This window comes from Saccopteryx leptura, chromosome 1, assembly GCF_036850995.1.
Source record: "Saccopteryx leptura isolate mSacLep1 chromosome 1, mSacLep1_pri_phased_curated, whole genome shotgun sequence".
Taxonomy (NCBI): Eukaryota; Metazoa; Chordata; class Mammalia; order Chiroptera; family Emballonuridae; genus Saccopteryx; species Saccopteryx leptura.
The window spans coordinates 263,216,842-263,238,895 of NC_089503.1; the positions used below are offsets into that span (position 1 = coordinate 263,216,842).

Genomic DNA, 22,054 nt, shown 5'->3' on the forward strand with positions numbered 1-22,054 from the left:
TTCCCATCTCTCGGTCTGCTCTCATGACAGAACCACATGAACACACTGTCCTAATGCAGAGCTCAAGGGCCGTCTCACCAGTCCCCTGGTGCCCAATAGATCACGTAGTCTCACTCTCCTCACCCCACCCCACTCCCAACTCCACCCCTCCATACTGAGTTACCTGCGGGTCCCAGGCAACTTCAGCTTGCTCCCATGCAGGCCTCCACCCAGCCTCCCTGCTCCTCCCACACTGTTCCCATGGTCCTTTACCACGTAGCTGCCAGCTCACTCTTTAGTCTCAGCTGAGAGGCTGCCTCCTCCAGGAAGGCTCTCCAGGTTTTGTAGCAAGGAGTTAGACAGCACCCAGTGCTTCCCACAGCACTCATACCTCAAGTGACAGAAAGCCCTCATTTATCTGCATCCCAGACTATGAGCTCCATGAAAGCAGAGGCTACCCCAGCTTGTTCTTGACTGTTCCCACAATGCCTAACAGAAGGTAAACTCTCACTAAACTGCTGTTGAACTAAAAAAATAAACATCTGACCCAGGTGGCCAGCCCTCCTACAGTTTATGCAAATTGTCCACACTCTGTGCAGGGAGAGGAAATGGAGGGATATTCTTAGGGAGAGAGTATCGCAGGTTCTGCCTTGGGTCCTGGGGGCAGGCCTGTTGAGGGATGTGCCCCTGCTGCCCTAACACTGCTCCAAGCCCTATAAAAGGCACCTAGGCCATCCACAGGGTCCGGAAGCCACTGAAGAGGGGGCCTCCTGGGAACAGGAGGAGCAGGAAGGGGCCAGCCCTTACTCGGTGCCCAGGCAGCGGGAGCAGCAGGAGTCAATGTACTCACAGCTCAGCTCTGCACACGACCGGTCCTCCTCTCTCCTCTCTTCTCACTTCTCCATCTGCCTGGGCCACCTGCCTCACCTTCTCCTGTGACCAGGTCCTTCTGTTCCTGGTTTATTTCCTGTCCCCCCACCCCTGCTCAGCCTTGTTCCCCTCCCACCGCCGCCGCGCCTCCTCTCCTCCTTGGCTACCCTCCTGGGGCTGGGGCTACTTCCTCTGGGTTCATGTTTCCCCCAGCCAAGAGGGACAGAAAGCTGGTGAGTTCCCGCCATACCGCTGAGTCTGCTCCTGAGCCTGGGCCCCCCTCACGCCTCACCACCACCCCTGTCTCTCCCCACCAGGCTTACCCTCGGTCAGCCCCAGGTGGATGCTCCAGTAGATCTGCAGGCATTGCAGCTCCTTCTTCATGCCCCGCTTGCAGCGACAGTCATACAGCGGGCTCTCCTGCAGGACCTCCAGGGCCGCCTGGCACTCCTTGTTGGCCAGCATGGTGTTGCGGTCCCGGCCGGCCAGGCACTGCCGCAGCGTGCGGTAGCGGGAGCTGCAGTTGGATTCGGCAGCACACAGCTCATTGGCCCGGACACAGTCCACTGGGGGGCGCCAGCCATGCAGCTCAGGGCCCTGCAGGGAGGAAGGGCTGGCCAAAGAGCGGAGGGTCTTGTCTGGGTGGTGGGGAGGGAAGACAAGCATAAGTGAGGGCCACCATGGTCTCCCACACAGGATGCAGGGCTGCGGGGCAGGCCCTTCTGAAACCTCACACCCATTTCCTCCGAAGCACATCGAGGCCCACTCAAAGCTACCTTCCAACAGAGCAGGTCAGAGGGAAGGTTGCTGGTCCCAAAACACCAACATCTCTCCTCAAACCCCATGGAGCACTCCAAGTGCCACTCTGCCCTGGCTCTATCACGCTGTCTTCCGGTTCCACCTGTCACCCTCAGCACCAGGCCCAGCCAGAAGGCCCTCAAGCAAGACCACGGGCTGTCGAAGATGCCGAAAGGCCGAAGAAATACATAACAGCGTCAGCAGAGCGTGGCGGGCAGCGGGCTGCAGGGCCGGCTGTGGTAACAGAGGGGGCCCGTTCGCACCCCCAGACCTCCTATCGGCTCCAGTGCCGGCCAGGGGGCCACAACGCACTGCTTAAGCCAGGAACGCAGCAGAAAAGAATTTAACTTCCACAGCCTGTTAGAACCTTACACACCACAGAGTCCAGCCCCCAGACTTTACCGAGGAAACTGAGGCCCAAAGAAGGGAGATGACAGCTCAAGGTCACACACAGGCTGAAAGGGCTCCTCAAACCCCTAGCTCATTTATTCTGAGTTCGTAATTGAAAAAAAAAATTAATTTTTTTAATTTTTTTTAAAGAGAGAGAGAGATGACTGGGAGACAAGCCTGACTCTGGGCTGGGGGTGCCCAGGGCTCCCCGTTCCCAGCCCAGCCCCTCCACACACCCAGTCCAACCTCACAGCACCCACGGCCTAAAACGGCACCTTCCAAGGACAAGCTCCACCCCAGCCCCCCACTAAGAAAATACTCTAAGCAAACACTTTTCTTTCACCTCTCTATCTCTTTTCCCCTTCCTGTTTCTTTTTCTTTTCTCTCCCCCCACTCTCCTCTGAAACCTTCTCCCCCTCTGTCTCTCCTTTCTTTTCTTCTTTCCAAAAGCCAAATAAGCCAATTGCAAAAGGGAAAGAGTGTCCCTCCTAGGCCCTCGTCTCACACATGGAGGCCAGCTTCTCCAAAAGTGAGCAGGTAGGAATCTGGTGGCCCACTCTATCCATCATCCAGGGGGTCCAAACTCACAGTCCTCAGGAGGGAGAGCATCAGGGAAGAAGATTCAGAGGTGAAGGGCAGGTAGAGGTCCACTTGATCCTTTCAAAGTGACACTCCCAAAATGGTTTCACCTATCATAGACATCTTCTGGGTCTCCCTGTCCCCTCCAAGCCCCTCAGATCCTGCCCTAGAGAAAGCCCGTACCATGGCCCAGAGCCAAGACGGCCATTTCCAAGACCCAAGGAGTGATCTGGGAGTTTTCCTCCACTTCACCCTTCCCCAAAACATAATATGATTCTGTGGCAGATGTCCCTTCCTTGGAATCCCAAAGAATCCTCCCATCTCTACCCAGACTGCCAGGTCTCACTCCTTCCCCCGCAGGAGGCCCTGCTCAGGGGGGGAGCTACCGCAGGGAGACAGCGACACCTAGAGGCAGAATGCTGCGCTGAGAGCTGGTCCCTCCCAACAGAGCCACGGAGGAGAAAGGGATGCTCCTGGAGGGACCAGGCCTACCCACAAGCCCAAAAAAGAGGAGTAGGGTGTGGGCCTGGAGTGGAGAAGGTCTCCAGGACAAGAGCAATAGACATTTCCTTTGCCCGTTGACTATACTCCTGCCTCAGGACAAGAAGAGCTGAAGGTTGTGGCCAGGCTGAGATAGATCAGAAAAGAAACCAGCATGGAGTGTCCGTGTGGATAGTGGAGCATATGCTTTATTTCCCGGTTTCAGCAAATTCCATGGTCCCTAAACAGGATTTGGTGCATCTGGGCCACCCAGGAGCAGCTGAGCTGACATGGCCTCACCTGCACCTGCTGCCCCCACCTAGCCAGTCAGCCAGCCAGCTGGAGCCTTAAGACCAACCCAGCTCTTGGCCTTCCACTGACTTTGATCACCCCAGCATCCCGGCAGCTTCCCCCGCCCCACCATGACTGTATTCGAGGTGGACTGAGAAAAGGGCACCCTCAGCAGGTTTGGCGATCAGGACATTTGCCCAGAGGGTTGGGGCAATGTGGACATTTACCCTGCCTGCTCTACAGGTGGGGTCTAGAGTCCCAGGGATGATCCTTACAGAACCCTGACTCCTGTGCCAAAAGCAAGGGCTTCCCCATCCTGCCAGCCAGCACATGAGACCAGGCAAGAGAGGCTCAGCAGAGGGCAGGGCAACTGCCCAACTGTTACCTGTCTCTAACTCTTCTAGTTGACGTCATGACTCCCAAAAGCAACCAAGCCCAGCCAGAGAAAGAAATTGTGGCAACTCGGGGCCAAGAATTCTAGGAGAATAAAGGTCAGAAGGTATCCAGATGGCGTATCCAAGTTCTAGATCGGAAGGAAACTCAGATCCATCAAGAAAAGATGTGTGGAACAGCTTCTAGAGACACAGGACTAGGTGACTACACAGAACCACAACCACTCTATTGCATCGACTGTCCCTGCTACAGCTAAGATGCTGATGTGAAGCTGGCTCTCTGGTCAGATCCCCCTCCCTCAAGTGGCGTTCCCCATCTCATTGTCCCGCTGGGCATGTCCACACTGGAGGGCAGGAAGGCTGGGCCTGTAAGGCCTCCCCATCCCCAGACCTCACTTGGAACCTTAGGACTCTGCTCCTGGGAACACACTTTACCATGCCCCCAACCAAAATTCCAGGAAAACCTGTCCCCCGGTGGAATTTCCAACCAATTCCCAACTGTGGGCTCCTTGCCAGAAAAGGGGCCCAGGGGCTGAAGTTTCCTTAACGCCAACCTATCCCTTCCTTCTTGGCTAGCTTAGCCCAGAGCTTTGCAATGTTCTGTGGTCCTTCAGTTAACTCCTCACCCAACTTGGGAAAGGGGCTTCTCGAGGGAAGGGAACTGAAGGGCTCTGACCGATGGGGCTGCTTACCCTCTCTGACTGCTCTCATGCCCTCCTCTCACCACTTAGCCCCCAGCGTCAAGGACACTAGGGCGGGCATCTCTGACCAACACACCTTCTCATACCCACACGGGTACCATGAGAACAGAGTGAACTCCTCAGCCCTCCCAGCTGGGCAAGGCTTGCCTGCAACATGGGGGTCTGGGCCTGGAGGTGACTGACTGAGGGGACAGTATTACTCTCCTCCATTCCAGGACCTCCGAGGGCTCTCACTTCTGGGAGTCCTGGGAGCCTGGGGTGTGTGCAACTTGGCAGTGTACAATCTGACTGCTTTTCCACAAAATACAGTTTCTTCTTGGCCCCAAAAAGCTGGGATTTCTCCCAAACTAGTAGGAGAAAAGGTAGGTTTTATAACAGCCCCTTCAGAACCAAAGTCCACTTAGAGAGAGGGCTGCAGGGACAAGCTGTAGGACCTCCGTGGGCCCAGAGCAGCTCCCACCTTCTTAGCTCAGCCCCTCCCATACCCTGGAGAGAAACTGTCTCTGGCTTTGGGCAGCAGGATGGTCAAAGCCACACCCTAGAGCAGGACCAGGGGCCCCTGGGAACTGATGTTTAGGGGAGGGGGCAGAAGTGGGCGGGTGAACAAAAGGCCCAGAGCCCACTGACTGAAACCCCTTCCTAGTCAGGAGGCCCTTACTAAACCACCCACGTCTTCCTGAGACCACCCCTTCTCCCCAGGCCTTCCCCTCTCCCCTCCTTCAGTAGGACAGGGTGCACTCATGACCCAGCTGGGCAGCCTGTCTCAGCACAAGCTACACAGCAGGCTTGAGTGGCAGCAATGGCACCCGCACTGAGGCAGATATGACACACAAACACACACACAAGTCACTAGCTCCCTCTCTGGAGCACCGACTCCAGGACAGCAGCCTTGCCTGGGACTCCAGGGCAGCACAGTCTCACAAATACCTTTTTTCCACACCTCCGTTCCCAGAATGCTCTCTCTATACCCATTTCCCAAGCAGCTGAGATGCCACATAGCATACAAGGAGGCAAGGATTGGAAAGTCTTGGTGGGAAAGAGCCTGCCCAGGGTTTGTGGCACCAGGCAGCCCTTCCTCCCTGCCCTTGGGGAAAGGGGCTTATAGTAGAATACTGATCTTGGTTCCGATCTGCTTTTTTTCCATCACCCCTCTCTCCTCCATTACCCAAGGAAACAAACTTTGGACTCCTTTCCCTCTCTTCTCACCAGCTTGTGACAGGGTTCCAGCCCCCAGAGGTGAGGAAGGAAACATACTCAACACTGCTCACAACCTTCTACTCCCGCCTACCCATCAGGCTGGGCCTGGGCACCAGGGAGGGCAAAGGGTGAGGGGAAAACTTGAAAAGTGTTCCAGGGAGCAGAGCTGCGGGAAGGGGTTCAGGGAGTTGGAACCGGGTGCATTTCACAGAGGTTGATTGGCAGGTGGGGATGGCTGCCAGTGCTCCCCACAAAGATGTCCAACAAGAAGCTCCTAGAGAAACCCATACCCTCCACCACGATCCACTCTAGGAGCCAGGAAAGGTGAGACTGGATTTTTCTCTCCCAATACTGAACCTTTCTCCTCCCTCCTCTTCCAGATCAAGAGTTGGATTTTTTCTTCTTAAATTGCCGCAATTGGAACCCATTATTTTGAGGGACATGAGTGTTATCACTGTGTGTGAATGACGAGTGTGAGTGTGTGAGTGCCTGTGTGCGAGGATGGCTTCGGTGTTCTAAGTCTCCTTCCCAGTTCCCTCTCGTAACCAGACAGCCGCGGCTCGCGCCCGGCCCACTCGGCTGACAGCGCCCCGGCTGGCTCGCTTCGCGGCGCGCTCTCCCGCCCGCCGCCCCTCTGGTTTCTCCCGCGCCCCGCTCGCCCCCTGCGCCCCTGGCTGCTCGCATGCGCCCGAACGCACCGCCCTCGCCGCCCTGTCCCCGGCGCTGGTAGACCCGCTTCCCTCGCCGCCCGCAGGTACTCACCTAGAAAGAAGAAGAGGCAGAAGGCTTTTGCCAAGATCATGTTAAATAAATCCCACAGTTTTGTTGTTGTTGTTGTTATTATTGTTGTTGTTTGTCTTTCACCCTTGGGTAAAATAACAATAATAATAGCCAAGCAGTGATAATCAGCCCCAAATCCAATGCGGAGATCTCAGCTGGTCCACCCAATGAAGATCCTGAGTCCTGCGATTCTCGCCTCTGGCTGGAGGGGGTTAAGGAAGGAGGGCGATGGACACCTCTCGACGCCCCCTTGCCCACTAAAACCAAATACACAGGTATATCTGTGGATGTCTGTTTCCCAACCGACAGCAGTCCTGAGCTCTTCCGTCCCTCCGCTGGTCGGGGAGGCGCAGGTCCCAGCAGGTCCGATCCCCTTGCGCTCCTCCGGAGGGGCCTGGGGAGGTAAGGAGAGGCGACGAAGGGTGGAGGGTTGGAAGGAAGCAGCGAGGGTGGGGGTCAGGGAAAAAAAAAAACACGCAAAAAGGAAAGCAATCCACCGACGGGGGGAAGCGCCAGGGAACAATCCAACGGGATCTTGGAGGACGAGAGACCGGAGTCGCTTCTTTCGCTCCAAGACGAAGGAAAAATTCAAAAACCTTTCTCCCGCTACCCCTTGGCCGGCTCACTTTTTTCTAATGGAATTCCGGTGCCCGAGTCTCGGCGTGCGTCTGTCTTCCTCCCACTCCCGGCTCTTGCTCTTTGCTCGCTCTCCCCAGCTCTCCCTCGCTCGCCTCTCTCCCTCCTCTCTCCCTCTCTCCCGCTCCTCCCTCCGCCCGCCCCCTTCCCCCTTCGCGGCTCCCTTGCCGCGGCTCTCGCGCCCGCGCCCCTCTACTCCGCCTAGGGCTCGGCGCTCGGGCTCCCAGGCGGCTGGCGGCGCGGGGCGCGCGGCAGAGCAGCGACTCTGCAGCGGCGGCGACAGCGCGGCAGTGGCAAGGCGGTGGCGCCGGGAAACGCTGGCTGGGAGGAGAGCTCGGCCGCTCGCCCTTTCTCGGACTGACCTGCTGCCTGAGCCAGAAACTGACCGGCTCCCTAGGCTGCGGCGCAAACCCCCCAACGACTCCACGCCTCCCCACCCCCACCCCGCTGCGTACCCCTGCCATCTGCGGCGGGAAGGCTGCGCCCACCAAATCCTACTGCCCCTGTCCCGCCCCCTCGGCCACCTGACCTCGGACGCCGGGGGAGGCTGAGCCGAGGCCGGAGGGCGTGTACTCCAGGGCGCCCAAGCTATCCCAAGGGCTGGGGGAGGGGCGCCAGAAAAACCCCATCTTGGTGGCCCGGGTCTGGGGAAGGGTCTGTACCCTTCGTGGGCGAATGCGTACTTAACCGGGAAATCGAAGGCTTGCGTCTGCCCAAAGGCGCCAGGGAAAAGAAGGACCCCTTTGGGCGCCAGCAGCCACCGGGCCCGGGTCTAGCCCCTCGCACGCATACACGTGCGGAGTTCGAGAATTTTCCCCGCACCCCCGCGGCGCGCTCGCCCCTCGTATACCCATCGTTGCAGCCCTTTGAGACCCCTTCCTAATGTCTCCCCTCCACGGCGCGAGCAGAAGGCTGCCGAGCCCGGGCGCCCTCGCCGGCGCCCCCGAGGCCGGCAAATCTGCCGGAACCGTGCTGAAGAGGTCAGCCGAGGGCTGGCACTTGACCCTGGCGGGAGTGCCCCGAGACTGTCCCGTCCAGGACTCGGCCCCACGCTCGCGGCCCGCGCAAGGCGGCCGATGGGCCCTGGGTAGCTCTCTCGAGGCAGCCGGCAGCTCCCCGCTTCCGAGGCTCCGAGTGGGGTACCCTTCCCCTCAGTCAGGAAGGGAGCGATTGATCCATCTGTCAATGGTCCAGGCTTACGGGCAAATTTTAGTCACGGAATTTACAGTAAACGTGCAGAAACGTCAGAAAAGAAGCGTCTGGTTGGGAAAGGGCTTAAGGAGAGGTGAGGTTGCTGACACGTCCTGGCAAAAAGGCGTGGCGGCGGGGTGGTGGTCACACGGGGGCACACACCCACGCACGCCAGGCAGCCGGGTTTCACGCTCCCTCCTGACAGCCTCAGTTCGGTTAGCGCTGCCCGCATCCCTCGGCCCTGGCGCACACCCTCCTGCCTGCAGCTCCGCGCGCACCCCGTGTGCTGCCGTGGGGGACGCGTAGTACCTGTAAACTTTCCGCCCTCCCCAAAACCCGATCTGAACTCTATCTAAGCTGTGCCTTTTTAAATGCATTTTTAAAAATGAGCAAGACTCTGGCAAAGAGTAAATGCTAGAAATCGACCTGGGCATGAAGGCAGGAGTCACTCACAAAATCAGCAGCCTTTGCTTGTGGGAAAGCTAGAGGGAGCAACTTTCATCTTGCGGATTTAGGCGGGAACGCGGCTTCTCCAGCCTTGGAAGCGCCGGGTGCGGGTCTCCGCTGAACGCCTCGTCTCCTTTGGCGCATCCTGGGGCGTTGGCCCGCGCTCCACTCTGTATCAGGCCACTGAATGGTGTCCACCCAAGGAACCGCTCTGGCCCGATACAAAAGAGGGCTTGGGGATTGGAGCTGGGAAGAGTCCCCCTCGGGCTGCCTTCCTATCATTTCTTTCTGGTTCTAGGAAATGAGTTCACATCTGACAAGGTCTCTTGGCTTCTTTCCAAACATTGGACGACTTAAGGAACTGGGTTCAGAAAATTCAGAAAAGTGTAGGTTAAATGATTAGAACCAGACAAGAATTACACTTGAGAAGTCTGGCCAGAGGCTGAGACCCTGCCCTATATACACTTTCTCCCTCCCCTCTGCTACTTCTGGGACCTCCTGGTGGCCCCACCACCCCCACACTTTGTATCCCAGACAGCTCTTCTCTCTCCAAGGATCTTACTCCAGGGTCAAAAATTATTGCTCAGCACATTCCTCTCCCTCCTCCAAAAATGTTTTAAATGTCTTTTAACCCTTGCAGTGCATAAGGAGGAAAACCCTCTAAAAATATATGGGAGCTTTGCCCAGTCCCCAGCCTTTTCCAGTGAAGGGGCTGAGAAACCAGCAGGGGACACCCAGGAGTGGCTCTCATTCATTTCTCCTGGTGGAGGGGGAAAGAATCTGGTAGCAGAAAGTGACTGGCTGAGGCCCTTCAGGGACTGGAGGTCACTCAGCCTTCACAAGGATGGTAGACAATGCCAACCAGACCAACACTGATCATGTTGTGGCTCAGGGGCACTGTGACCTTTGGCCCTTTCTTTCCACCTGTCTATACAAGCTTTCCCCTATACCCCCTTCTTTACTAACCTCAACCCTCAACCTGAGCTGCCCTTAGATATGGCAGAGTACATATCTGAGCATCTGTGTGTAAGCTCCTCCCCGCCCATGCCAAGATATGTGGAGGAAACACAGGTAAAAACCTACTAGTCATGGGCAGTTTAATCTTGCTGAACCTCAGTTGTCATGGCTATAAAATGGGGATTTTAGAAAAACCCCAACCTTGTAGAGATTAGATGAAATACTCTACAGTGAGCAGCTAGTCTAACACCTTTTCATAAATGGTTGTTCATAAAATGCCTCCTCTTGGGCCCTGGCCGGTTGGCTCAGTGGTAGAGCGTCGGCCTGGCGTGCAGAAGTCCCGGGTTCGATTCCCTGCCAGGGCACACAGGAGAAGCGCCCATCTGCTTCTCCACCACTCCCCCTCTCCTTCCTCTCTGTCTCTCTCTTCCCCTCCCGCAGCAAGGCTCCATTGGAGCAAAGATGGCCCGGGCGCTGGGGATGGCTCCTTGGCCTCTGCCCCAGGCGCTGTAGTGGCTCTGGTCGCGACAGAGCGAAGCCCCGGAGGGGCAGAGCATCGCCCCCTGGTGGGCGTACCGGGTGGATCCCGGTCGGGCGCATGTGGGAGTCTGTCTGACTGTCTCTCCCTGTTTCCAGCTTCAGAAAAATACAAAAAAAAAAAAATTAAATGCCTCCTCTTTCCCCTGAATCCAGAAGAATTGGGAACCCATGACAAAGCATATAACCTAAGTGACAACCAAGAGGCAGAGAGAAAAAGCTATAGGGGTTCAAGAGAAATAGAGACTACTTGGTAGAAGATCAAGTTTAAGAGGTCTTACAAGAGGGAGTCACTGGAGAAGAGAGGGTCAAGAGGTGTGAGCAAAAGCTCTAGGTTCCCTGATACACTTTCTCAGGCCCTCAGGTACTACATCCTTCAAAACACCTTCAAGGGCCCATCCCAGCTGCTCCTGAGCTCACCAGCAGATGAGCCTCTGCCCACCCAAGACAGCCCTTCCCCATCACAGACCCAGGAGTTGTCATGTGCAAGACCAGGAAAGAGGACCGACAATAGGCCTTTCGTTTCTTTCCTTGCCCTCATCTCTCTAGACCTGCCTACTCATCTTATGGGATGGAGTCTCGGGAGGGTAAGAGCAGTAGAGAAGCAGAGAAAAGAAGAAGGACCAAAGGGGAGAGGGTTGCAGCCTTACTCCAGTATACACAAGCACACACATACAGGCATTAGGTGCATGGCTCACTGACCAGATGTGTGCCACTCCCAGCAAAATCTCATCCTTTCCCTTCCTTCGTCAGAGGGAGAAAGGCTGAGGGTTCCCTTGCCCCAGAGATTTTAAAATAAATTTAAAAAACCAACCAGAAATAAAAAGAAGGTGCAAACTAAGACATGTTCAGGGACCTGGCAAGCGGACAGCATGGGACCATAGGACAGCATGGCATCTCACCATCAACCAAACAACACAAACTTATTGGATCCTTTCTCTGTCCCCAGCACAGTACCAGGGTTATAGGGAATATGCCCTCAGCAGGCCTGCCCCTGCCACAGAAGTATGTACAGATAGAATTAGGTTAGCTACCCATGAAAAGAGTGAGCAATCCCAGGGCACACTGGGTTTCAGGCAGACTTGCAGGGAAGGCTGAAGCTAAGCTAGACCCAAAAGGATGGTAGAATGTGGCTGAGCACAGAGGAGGGCAGTCTGGGAAGGAGGCAGCCTACACAAATACACAGCGGCAAGAAGGGTTTGAGAAACAGTCAAGAGTTAGGAGGAACCACGTGTACAGGTGGAAGGGGCCTGAGGAGAGAGGGTCCGGAAGGCCTGGGAGGTACAGCAAAGGACAGAGGACAAGCACTGAAGGCCTGGGACTTGCTCCCCTAGGAGCCACTGAAGGTGTTACAGCAGGTGAGTGACAGGACAAGAATGGTGTTCCGGGAAGATGATCTGACAACCCTGTGAAGGATGGAGATGGGGGACCGGTTAGAAGACTATTGTAACAGTCTCAGCCAAAGGCAGTGAGGGCCCCAAACAGGAGATGGTGGGTATGGATGAAGGAGGTGGCTGTTAGAGGCACTGTAAAGATAGATCAGCAAGATGTTGGTGACAGATGCCACACAGAGGACGGGGACTAGGAAAATTGTCAAGGTAACGTGACCAACCCAGACGTCAGCCTTTGTCATTGGAAAAAATAAAGTAGCCAACTTTGTGGTGAGATATGTTTTGATGTTCCTTTAATTCTTACAACTCCATGGTGTAGGTACTATTAATAGCCCTACTTACAAATAAGAAAACTGAAGCAAGAAATGTGATTTAAGTTGCCTGAGGTCATATTTTAAGTGGCTGAATCAGGATTCGAACTCTGGCATTTGGGACCCAGGGTCCCACCCTGGTAACTTCTGTGGGCTGAATAAATAAGCAAAGTGACAGCTCTCTCTTGGGGATTTTCATGTCCCAATTTGGAACACCTTATATACGCCTTCTCTCCCCGCCCCGCCCCCACCCCTCCCACCAGTAAAGCAGCAGTGGGAAGAAATCAAGACAATTGCAACTTCTTTTCATCTGTTCTGTGGGCCTTGTTCGGCCTAATCCTTGGAGTTCAAGTCCAGAGCCTAGGAAGGAACCTGTCTAGCATGGCACAGTTCCACAATGCCCAGCTCACCCATGGCCTTTCCCAGCCCCGTACCAGCTCCTGTCTCCCTCCCAACAGCAGGCCGACCTCCTCACCAACATTTCCTCTCCCCACAGCCAACCCAGATCCTTGAGGCCAAGCCTGGCTGGAATAGAGACCAGCAGGGGTTTAACTAAACCCTCTGATTCCCAAAGACTCTTTGGCAGAGAGCAATCAGAGCTGTGAGCAGGGTCGGTGGGACTGGGCGGGGAGGGGAGAAATGCATACCACTGCACTCAGGGGCATTGATTCCTCTAATTGATTTCAGTCACTGTTCTCCTGCTTCATCACTCTGTGTAGAAGTAGGCACTGCAGGAGGTGGGAATCCAGCTTCACTTAGCCTCTCCCCAGGGCCTCAGAGGCCTCTCTGCAGCCCCACCCAGGCGAGGGAGCCCCTAGCCCCTGGGTAGCCCATTAGAGGGGAGGAGGCAGGAGAGCAAATGGAAGTTGCTATCAGCACCACCTTATGGATCTAGCACCCCATAGTGCTTCCTCCTCAAGCTCTGGAGCCCTCGCCACATCCCTGGGAGGAAGGTGGAACACAGTTACCTTCCTTTCCAGGTGAACAAACTCAGGCATGAAGATGGCCAAGGTCACAATGCAGCCAGCAAGTGGCAAAGCAGGTTCTCCCACAGTTTGGTCTCGTGAATTTTCCTCTCTGCCACAGAAACCCAGCATCCGTCTCCATCTGCCCCCACTGCTCTTTCCCTTCTAGGAGACCATGGAGGAGAGAGAGACTACATCCAACAGTTTGGGTGGAGCACTGTCTCTGTTTCATCCAGGACGGGCCTGAGAAGGGCTGTTTCTCTACACCCCTCTTGCCCCAGAAGTTACAACTGTCCTGAGGAAACTAGGAAGCTCCACTCCTCGCCAGCCCCTCCGCAATTCCCCAGTGGCAGCAGGAGCTGGGCTAATAATAACCATCCTTTTGGTGAGCTACCATCAGCTTAAAATCCCAGCTTGCTGTCAAGCCTCCCCACTGGCCCTGACTACACTGCTTTCCGCCTGTATTGTCACCATCCTGGCCACACCCCAGCGTTGTCCTGGTGCCAGCATGTGCTTGGCAGACCCCAGCTGCCTGGAACAACCCCACAGCCTCTCTCCTGAGCATCTACACCCACCTCAGCTCTCAGGCACTGGCCATCTGCCAGGCTACCAAGGTCAGAGGCAGAATCCAGGGACAGGGGCAGCGACTGCCTCTGCCAAGCAGTGGGGAGCCAGCACCTGCTGCCTGAGCACCCAGGACAGCTCTCAGCCCCAGCAGCTCCCCACAGGGACCGTGTCTTTATTTAACCAAGCCTGGCGAGGTGGATGGAACATCGGTGCTAGGTCTGAAATGGACTGTCACCTGAAGGGCCCAACTCTGTCTCCAGGGGCTAGAAGGCAGTTCACAGGAACTCCAGACAGAAAATGGGGACAGAGGTCCCTCTCTGAGCAGACCTGCCTTCCCTGAGCCCAAGCTATAGTCTCTAGCCAAACGAGCACATCAAACTACATGCCCCTTCTTTCACCCTGACCTAAAGTCCTGGGAACTTCTTTTCCCATCATCCACAATGTTCTCTCCTTACACCACTGTCTCCGCCACTGTCCCCATGCATTAGTGTTTTCCTGCTATCCTATCTTTTTTCCAGGAGTAGGAAACAAGCTGCTACCAGTGGGAGGGGCAAGTGTAACCCAAAGGATTAAATTGTTAATGGTAGAATGTCAATCATCATGGGCCCTCAGGCTCTTAGGGTCCAGGACAATAATAGCCACCCAGGGCATAGCACTCAACAGCTTACAAAGCTTTTTCTCCTTCCACACAGCCTCTGAGGTGGGCATATTTTAGATGAGAAAACTTAAAGTCAAGGCATCAAGTGATTTGTCCATGATGGCATCATCGGTGAGTTGCTGATTCAGGACTTGAACCCAGCGTCCTGATTTCAAATTCCCTATTTGTGAGATGCCCCTTGCTTAAACACTTCAGAAAATCAAATAAAAATAAAATACTCTTTAGTCATAAAATGTGAAAACTAAGACAACTTCACGGAAACACTCCCCTTGACAGGGTGCTTATTTCTAGCCAGGGACCCCGTTCCATGGTCTGAGACGGCTGGGATAATTGGGTTCTCCCTTACACCAAGATGGAGTTCGCCGCACTGTGACTCCCCTGCCCACAAGGATGGGAAGTGTGCGGAGCCTTCGGGAGTCTCAGATGGCACACACCCAGGGACAGCCGGCTGCCATTGACCTCCCCGGCCAAAGGCCTGTTCTGAGTGCTTTGTGCTTTTGGCAGAGCAGACAGAAGCCCCTCCCATGAAGGCCCTCAGGTGCACTGCCCACCTACCACGCTCCAGCCCCAATCAACTACAAGGGAGACATCATCCCACCTGCAAAGCAGACTCTAGGAGAAGCTATTCTCAGGGGTCCAGGCACCTGCTTACCCAAAATGGGTAAGTCCTGCTCCATGGAGGGGGGGGGACTGGCTGCACTAGAGGGTCTATACTGCTAACAGCAACAGGTGCTTCAGGATTCTGCAATCTTCCCAGCCCTGGGGTGGTCCCATCTCTCCATATTCTTGCCATCTGGCTCCCAGGAAACACCTCAATTGCAAGTGTGGCATTGTGGAAGGAGGCCCAGATAGGGTTCAAGTTCCAGCTTTGACCTGGGCTTGCTGGCCAGTCAGAAAAGTGGTCAGTACTTCTTGGGGTAGCACAGTGCAAATAGTCAACCTTCAGTAAACATTTCCTCCTTGAAAGGAAGAACAAAAGAAGGAAGAGAGGAAGGGAAAGAGGGAGGGAGGAAGGGAGGGATTTATGTACTATTGGAATCTGTCTTTTCACTGTCTCAGTGTTCCATCCTAATTCCCCAGCTCATCTTCCACCCAGTTCACCCCATGGAATGAGCGGACACCTAGGTTCTAGCACCCAGCTGTGCCCTCAGCCATGTCTGTGGGTCACCTCAACTCCTCTGGAATAGCAGACTCCACCCTCCCTGCCACACACAAGGCAAGGAAGATCAGTGAGACATGAAAAGTGACAGTGCTTTGGAATGCATGAGACACTGCAGATACAAGAAGCAGCCATGCCATTGGGGGCAGCCCACGCCCTATGGTGATTCTGGGCCACCCTCCCACCTGCTTCAGGAATGGGCAACCCCCCCACCCACCCAAAGTGCACAGTTTGGGACAGCTCTTGCTGCTACAGTGACTTGAGTTCCACGGTAGTGAGGGTTTGTTCCCTTTCCATAGATGAGAGAACTGAGGCCTCCTGAGCTCAGCACTCATCATAGTCCCCTGAAATTGCTTGTTTTCTTGTTGGTACAGCTCACTTAATTTAAAGCTCTATGTGGACAGATTACCCACGCACGTAATCTTCACCCTGTATCGTCAGAGGCTGACACATCATAAGTACTTGTTGAATGAATGAATGGTGCCCCTTCCCTGACATAACTTGAGCACAGAGATTCCGGCTGGGATCACTGACCTAGTTCAAAGCACGTACCTCTGTTACTGGACTCACAAGAGTGTCACTAACCTGTATGTAAATGTTTCTCTTTCCCACCATTCTGTTCTCCTTAGAAAAATTAATAAATCTGACCAGAGGATTATTTTTGCCATTTAAGTTCTTTTAATTCAAACTATATTGGCTTATGCTCTTCATTTTAAAGTCTAATTCTATAAAGACTTAACATATGGATAGACGTTAGACTCGTTAGAATTCTTGATTGACACAGTGAACTGTCTCACTCCTACTTGTTAGTGTAGAACCCTCCATACTCTGCAGTCTGGCCCAGTGATCCCCAATAAATTTTTAGCCTAAAAAAACAAAGCAGCTGAAACCTCTGTTCTCCTTCAGCCTGAGGTCCAGCTCTCAGAGAATGGGTGTCAATGCCAGGAACACAGGCTCTTCAATAGGGTTTCTGAACAGAGGAAGGAGCAGAGATGGTCTCATGCCTCCCACAGGTGCTCAGCACCTCCTACCTCTAGCACTCTGTGTCCCCATTGCAAGGTGCACCCTGAGTCAAGGGACCTCTAGTTTTCAAACCTGCCTTCCACCAACTGATCTGCTCTCCCATTTCCTCTCGGTTGCCTGCCACTTTGGAAGGCAGTCTGATAAACCAATCCTAAACCAAGTGATAATCTATGTACTTTGTAAGAATTTCCAATACCTTGCATTTTCCAGAACTGATCGTGATCTTTTTGTTTGCAATTAATCTCAATCCATCAATCATGAATTCTTCCATATCTTCTTGGAACTCTTCTCTGCCACATGCATCTTTTAAAAATATGAACTGAGAGACAATGAGGTATGAGGTAATGGCTCTCTAATCGTGAAGTCAGGTGCCAGGAGAAAGTGATTCAGATGAGATCCCAGATGGAAAATCTGCGGCATTCCCGGCACGCTCTCTCCTAGCCAGGCAGGTGCTGCTAATTGATGGCGGCTAAGCCTTCTCAGCGCAACACTCCCGGCAGCCACGGCAGCCACTTGTGGTGGGCACACAGGTCCACCCAGTCCATTTGCAGGTGCTGGCCAGATGAATTCTGAGTGCCCTCCAGTTATAATGTATGGGATTCTGGGAGGTGGCAAGGAGACTGCTACCTCCACCCTTCAAATAACATTATATGATGACCTCAGGCTACTCAACATGCCAGGAGTGTCAGGTGAGGGGGGGGGGTCCAAAAGGCTGTCAAAAGAGAGCGACTTCCAACTCCCCACAGGAGGGCAGGAAAGAGGTCTATTGGAGGAGCTGTGCTGTGCCAAGGACTAGGGTCAGCCCTGGAACTGATGGCCGCTGAGAACAATCTCTGCTACAGAAAGGCTTCTACCCCGCCAGCCCTCAGGGAGGGAGGAGCATTTCTTCCTAAGGTGCTGCCCACAGCCCCCAATGGGTCAGCACTAAGGATGCTCCATCCATCTGCTCCTAGATAGGTCCCAGGCCATCAGAAAACAAGAAAGGGCCTCCCCACAGGTCTCCCCGACCTCAACCAGAAGCCAGGTGTATGGAGGCTTGCCTGATGTTGTGTTTGCTAATAAGTGCTTAAATGACCACAGAGGTGCGACATTGAGCCAGACACGCACAATATTGCAATGACCACCAACCTAGACCCTGCGTTTCCATAAGGACAGGAGACAGATACCATGTGGGTCCCAAGGGATGCAGCCAGAAGGCAAGCAGGAATGGAGCCTACATGTGGTCCCTACCCTACACATCCCCATCACAGATCCATGCCTTTAAAATTTAAGTTAGAGGCCTGACCTGTGGTGGCGCAGTGGATAAAGCGTTGACTTGGAAATGCTGAGGTCGCCGGTTCAAAACCCTGGGCTTGCCTGGTCAAGGCACATATGGGAGTTGATGCTTCCTGCTCCTCCCCCCTTCTCTCTCTCTTGGTCTTTCTCTCCTCTCTCTCTCCTTTCTAAAATAAAAAAAAAAACACAAAAATTTAAGTTAGAGCATTTTTTTCCTGCCTCTACCTGCCTCCTCCTTGCCACTTTTTCAAGGGGCACTGTATGGTCCAGGCCCTACAAGGCACTCCCCCCAGGGAGTGTCCCTCCCAGTCCGCCCCTCAACATAGGCCTCAGTCCAGCCGAGCCCTCCCCCACTGGTACACCACCACGTGTGTCTCCACGCTGGCCTTTAGAAGTAGATGAAACACAATAGGAAGGCCTTACACAGCACTCTAGCAAGACAATCTCATTTGATCCTCAATGTTGCCTGTGCAGCAGGATTATTGGTCATGAAGATGAGGCTCACTCCTGGCCCTGCCCCGTACTAACTGGGTAACCTTGGGCTGGTCCTTTAACCTCACCACATGCTTCAAAATGGGTGCAGTAGGCCTGTCCTGCCTACCTCACACAGCACCTATTGTAATATACATGAACACACAAAACCAACCAACCTGGCCCCTGTCTTGAATATTGAGGAGCTCCAGCCTGGCTGGTTTGGAAGCTACAATGGAAGAATTGAAGTGTTGTGGGCCAGGGGGAGGGGGTTGCTTGAAAAACAAGTATGTGTAGAAATGGGGATTTTAGAGAAGTCATTACATAAAGAAATGATAGTGAGCTATTAGCAGCAGGAATTCCCATATAGGTCATTGTTCTGAGAATCACAAAGGATGATAAGCTGGTGTAAACCAGCTCTATAATAAACAGTGGAAACTTGTACAGAGCAGGTATGAGCTTTACTATTAATGCAACATGTCAGCCCTCAGTCAACCAAAATGTGTTGTATTAGTTAGCTAGGCGCTAGTACAGCGAAAAATATCTGCAATGTCCTAGGGTTATACCACAGAGGTTTATTTCTTCTTCATGCAGTAAGCTCTGTGTAGGTAAAGGTGTACAGGGGGCTCTGCTCCACACAGCCACTCAGACTGATACACTATCACCATCCTTCTCCTAGAACACAAAGCCTCCTCCATCACTGAGGCAGAAGGAGAGGGCACTGGCCAGAATGAGATGTGTCACTTTCACTCACAACCCATTGGCCAGAACCAATGACATGGCCTTCAAACTGGAATTGGGGCTGGTAGGTATGGGGAAAGAGATGGGATGTCTGGTGGGCATCAATGTCTTTATTACAGGGGCCAAAGAAAAAAACTCTGCATCCTGTACAACCTGGTGTTTGCCAATTAGAGAGTTCTTGAGTGATGATTGTGTCCCTCAACAGTCTGTGAGGCATGGAACTGAAACTGGGTTCTTCCTAACTCCAAAGTGACTGTTTGTGGCAGAGAGCTCAGGAACGACCACAAGATTGAGCTTATTTCTATGACTTAGACCCAGAATTAAAACTATAATAATTATAGCTAACATTTGTTGCGCATTTACTTAAGTCCATATCATCTGTGTTGCTTCACTTAAGCCTGGCAATGACCCAGGAAGGTAAAGGGTGTTGTTAGCCCCTGTTGATCTATGAAGAAGAAAAGTCTAAGGTTCTTCACGCTCTTCAGTGAGGAAAATAATAGAACAGAAATCAAATACAGAACTATTCTGTCTCTCCAAAAACCATTCACTTTACCACCAACCTATACTACCTCCCATAGCAGAACTACTTACATACACACACACACACACACACACACACACACACACACACACAATCTTGCAGTCCCAAGATCTGGATTCTCAGCCTGGTTCTGTCACTGGCTATATGGCCCTGGCTAAGTCACTTCACCTCTCTGAACTTCCACTTCCTCAAACTATAGAACAGGATAAATAGCAATACCTATCTCATCAGAGGGTTGAAAGAATCAAAAGATTATTGTAATTATCTTATAGAGTTTTTGTCAACTGTAAACTTTTCTTCTGTTTCATGACCCAAAGAATGGATTAGACCTCCCCTAGGGACGGAGCAAGGGGAGGACCTACTTGTTGGTGCACAAAGCAGAACAGGTCCCTTATCCCCTGAGGAGTCTTGCTCACATGCCTGAAACAACCCAGTCAAACACAATGTGATGGAGGCCTTTCTGGCATCTTCCTCGGGGCCCATACTCACTTCAGCAGCAGCCCTCCTATAGCTTTACATTTGTCTATTTTTCCTGCAGAGGGTTTTGAAGTATTCATCCTAAGTGGGACAGCTATATCAATAAGTTCTATTGCATCACACATGTGATTGAAGAGTCTGGCTTGCTGGCTGGAGCTTCTGGTCCAATGCACAAAGCATCATCTTACACACACACACACACTCCCCACTACCAGGACAGTCTGGCCCTTTTCTGCCCTCTACAACTGTTGGCAGTGGTGGAAAGGAAAACACCACCAGGCGTTAGTCTGGCAGGGTCAAACCAGACCTCAGGTCAGCGACCTTGGTACTTGAGTTCTGGCTAGGAAATTATACAGACCCAAGAGTCCAAATATAAGAGAAAGTTTACATAGGAAGTCACGAAGGTAGAAGAAATGGGTTCCAGAAACAAGTTACAGAGGCAAAACAAAGGTCCTTGGAGCTTAGGAGAGAGAGAGAAACGCTCTTGGAGAGAAGAGGGGGAGGAGGGAAAAGGCATGGCTGTGCTCCCAGGAGGGAGAGCTCACTGGGTCCTCTGTCCTAAGTGCTTTTAAGGGTGGAGATTTTACAGGAGGTCCCAAGGGAGGATCCCAATAGACTATTCATCAGTTCTCCAGGTGTGTCCTTTCAAGGTCCTGGTCTCCACTGATTGGTCGGCGCTGGGATCCTTAGTGCAGCTGGTTCTGAGGTCAGCCATGGCATCATTTGTCTGCTTTTGCTGCTTTTCTGGGCCAGGAGCTAAAACACAACTGGCCTTTGTCCTTGCTCTAATGACCTTCTGTACCTGGCCCATCATCCTTGCACTGCTCATGTCTGTCTAACTCCCTACCACACAAACATCTTCCCCTCCTTCAGCCTCTAATTCCAACCCCCGCTCCAGGACCCCTGCTCCAGCCTGCCTGGGCCACACATCCAATGCCCAAGGTATCCACCATGGGTTCTACCTTCCCTCAACCCAGAGCCTTCACGAAGACATTTCTTCCACCTAGAACAGCCTCCCACCATCTCTGCCTGTCAAAATCCTCCCAGACACACACAAAAATGTCAACAGCAGTTATCTCTGCCTGATAAGATTACAGATTATCTCCTTCCTTCCAATTCCCTCTATTTAGAGGGTTTTTTTGGGGGGAGAGGGGGATAAACACATGCTATTTTTATAATCAGACTTTAAAAAGTCATGCTTCAAGCCCCTGTCCTCTGGCAAGGCCCCCCACACCCTAGCTTATACTTATCTTCCTCCTCTGAAGTGCTGTAGCTCTTGGCCAATCACAATTGCTTTGTATTATGTAGTTTGCTTTGTATGAACGGCTGATATCCATAACTGTGTTGTAACTGCTATGAGAGCAGGAACACATTACACACCCCTCCCTACTACAATTAGCCCTCTGCGTAGAGTAGAACTGCAAGCACAAACCACGTTGTCAGTGAGCTGACTGGTCACAGGGACAGCCCTGGTTTACCGTACCTGGGCTTGGGGAGGTGGAATCATAGGAAGTTGGGATGAATGGGCCTTGGAGTTTATATAACCCGATACTTTGCATCTATACACACTGTCTCTGACATTTTATTTGCCCATTAATAAGGTTTTTCACTCCCACCCCAAGAGCAGCCAAACTAAGGCCTAGAGAGGTAAAGGGACCTGTCCCAAGAATCCAGAACCCCTGTCTTCTGTCACCCAGCCCATGCCCTAACCACTAAACCACAGCTGCCACTCTAATATCTTATTAATAGACATTTCTTCCCCCAGTCAGAGGCTGGACATGGCTTGCCAGGTTAATAATTTGTTCATTAGGCACCTAATGAATTGCTTGTTAATTGCTAACTTGATGAACAGCCAGCAGTCCCCATCGGCCCAGAGAAATGGCAGCGAATAACCACAGAAGGGCCGGCCAAGCCCCAGCCACTGGAGAGTAGAAGCTTGCGGGCTGAGAGGGTGGTGGCCAGGGAAGAAACCTGTTCTGGGCAGTCAATGACAAGTCTCTCAGCAGTGACACCTTCCAGGTGAGTCAGACCACACACTGGGTGACTTCAACAACAGAAACTTACTTTCTCAGTTCTAGGGGCTGGAAGTTTAAGATCAAGGTGCCAGTAAGATTGGTTTCCCCTGAGGCCTCTCTTCTGGGCTTGCAGATGGCAGCCTCCTCCCTGTGTCCTCTCAGAATCTTCCCTCTGTGTGCGTGTGTGTATCTGGTGTCCAAGTGCCCTCATCTCATAAAGACACCCTTGTAAGAT

At 53.0% G+C, this 22,054-nt stretch overlaps 1 protein-coding gene across 3 annotated transcripts in view; it reads right to left on the reverse strand.

Moving 5' to 3' along the window:
* The window catches only part of GFRA2 (GDNF family receptor alpha 2), an 88,728-nt gene extending 81,125 nt beyond the window's left edge, over positions 1-7,603 (reverse strand). Inside the window, exons 1-3 of one of the 3 annotated variants that reach the window (XM_066351089.1) lie at positions 7,549-7,603; positions 6,440-6,851; positions 1,173-1,487 (exon numbers count right to left, since the gene is read on the reverse strand). In XM_066351089.1, the coding sequence (XP_066207186.1) occupies positions 1,173-1,487; positions 6,440-6,479 (355 nt within the window). In that variant the 5' untranslated portion in view covers positions 6,480-6,851; positions 7,549-7,603. Of the gene's footprint in view, positions 1-1,172; positions 1,488-6,439; positions 6,852-7,083; positions 7,154-7,455; positions 7,485-7,548 lie in introns of those variants that run through there. The other 2 variants (XM_066351103.1, XM_066351093.1) reach the window with 2 other exon arrangements.
* Between the last annotated feature and the right edge of the window lie 14,451 nt (positions 7,604-22,054).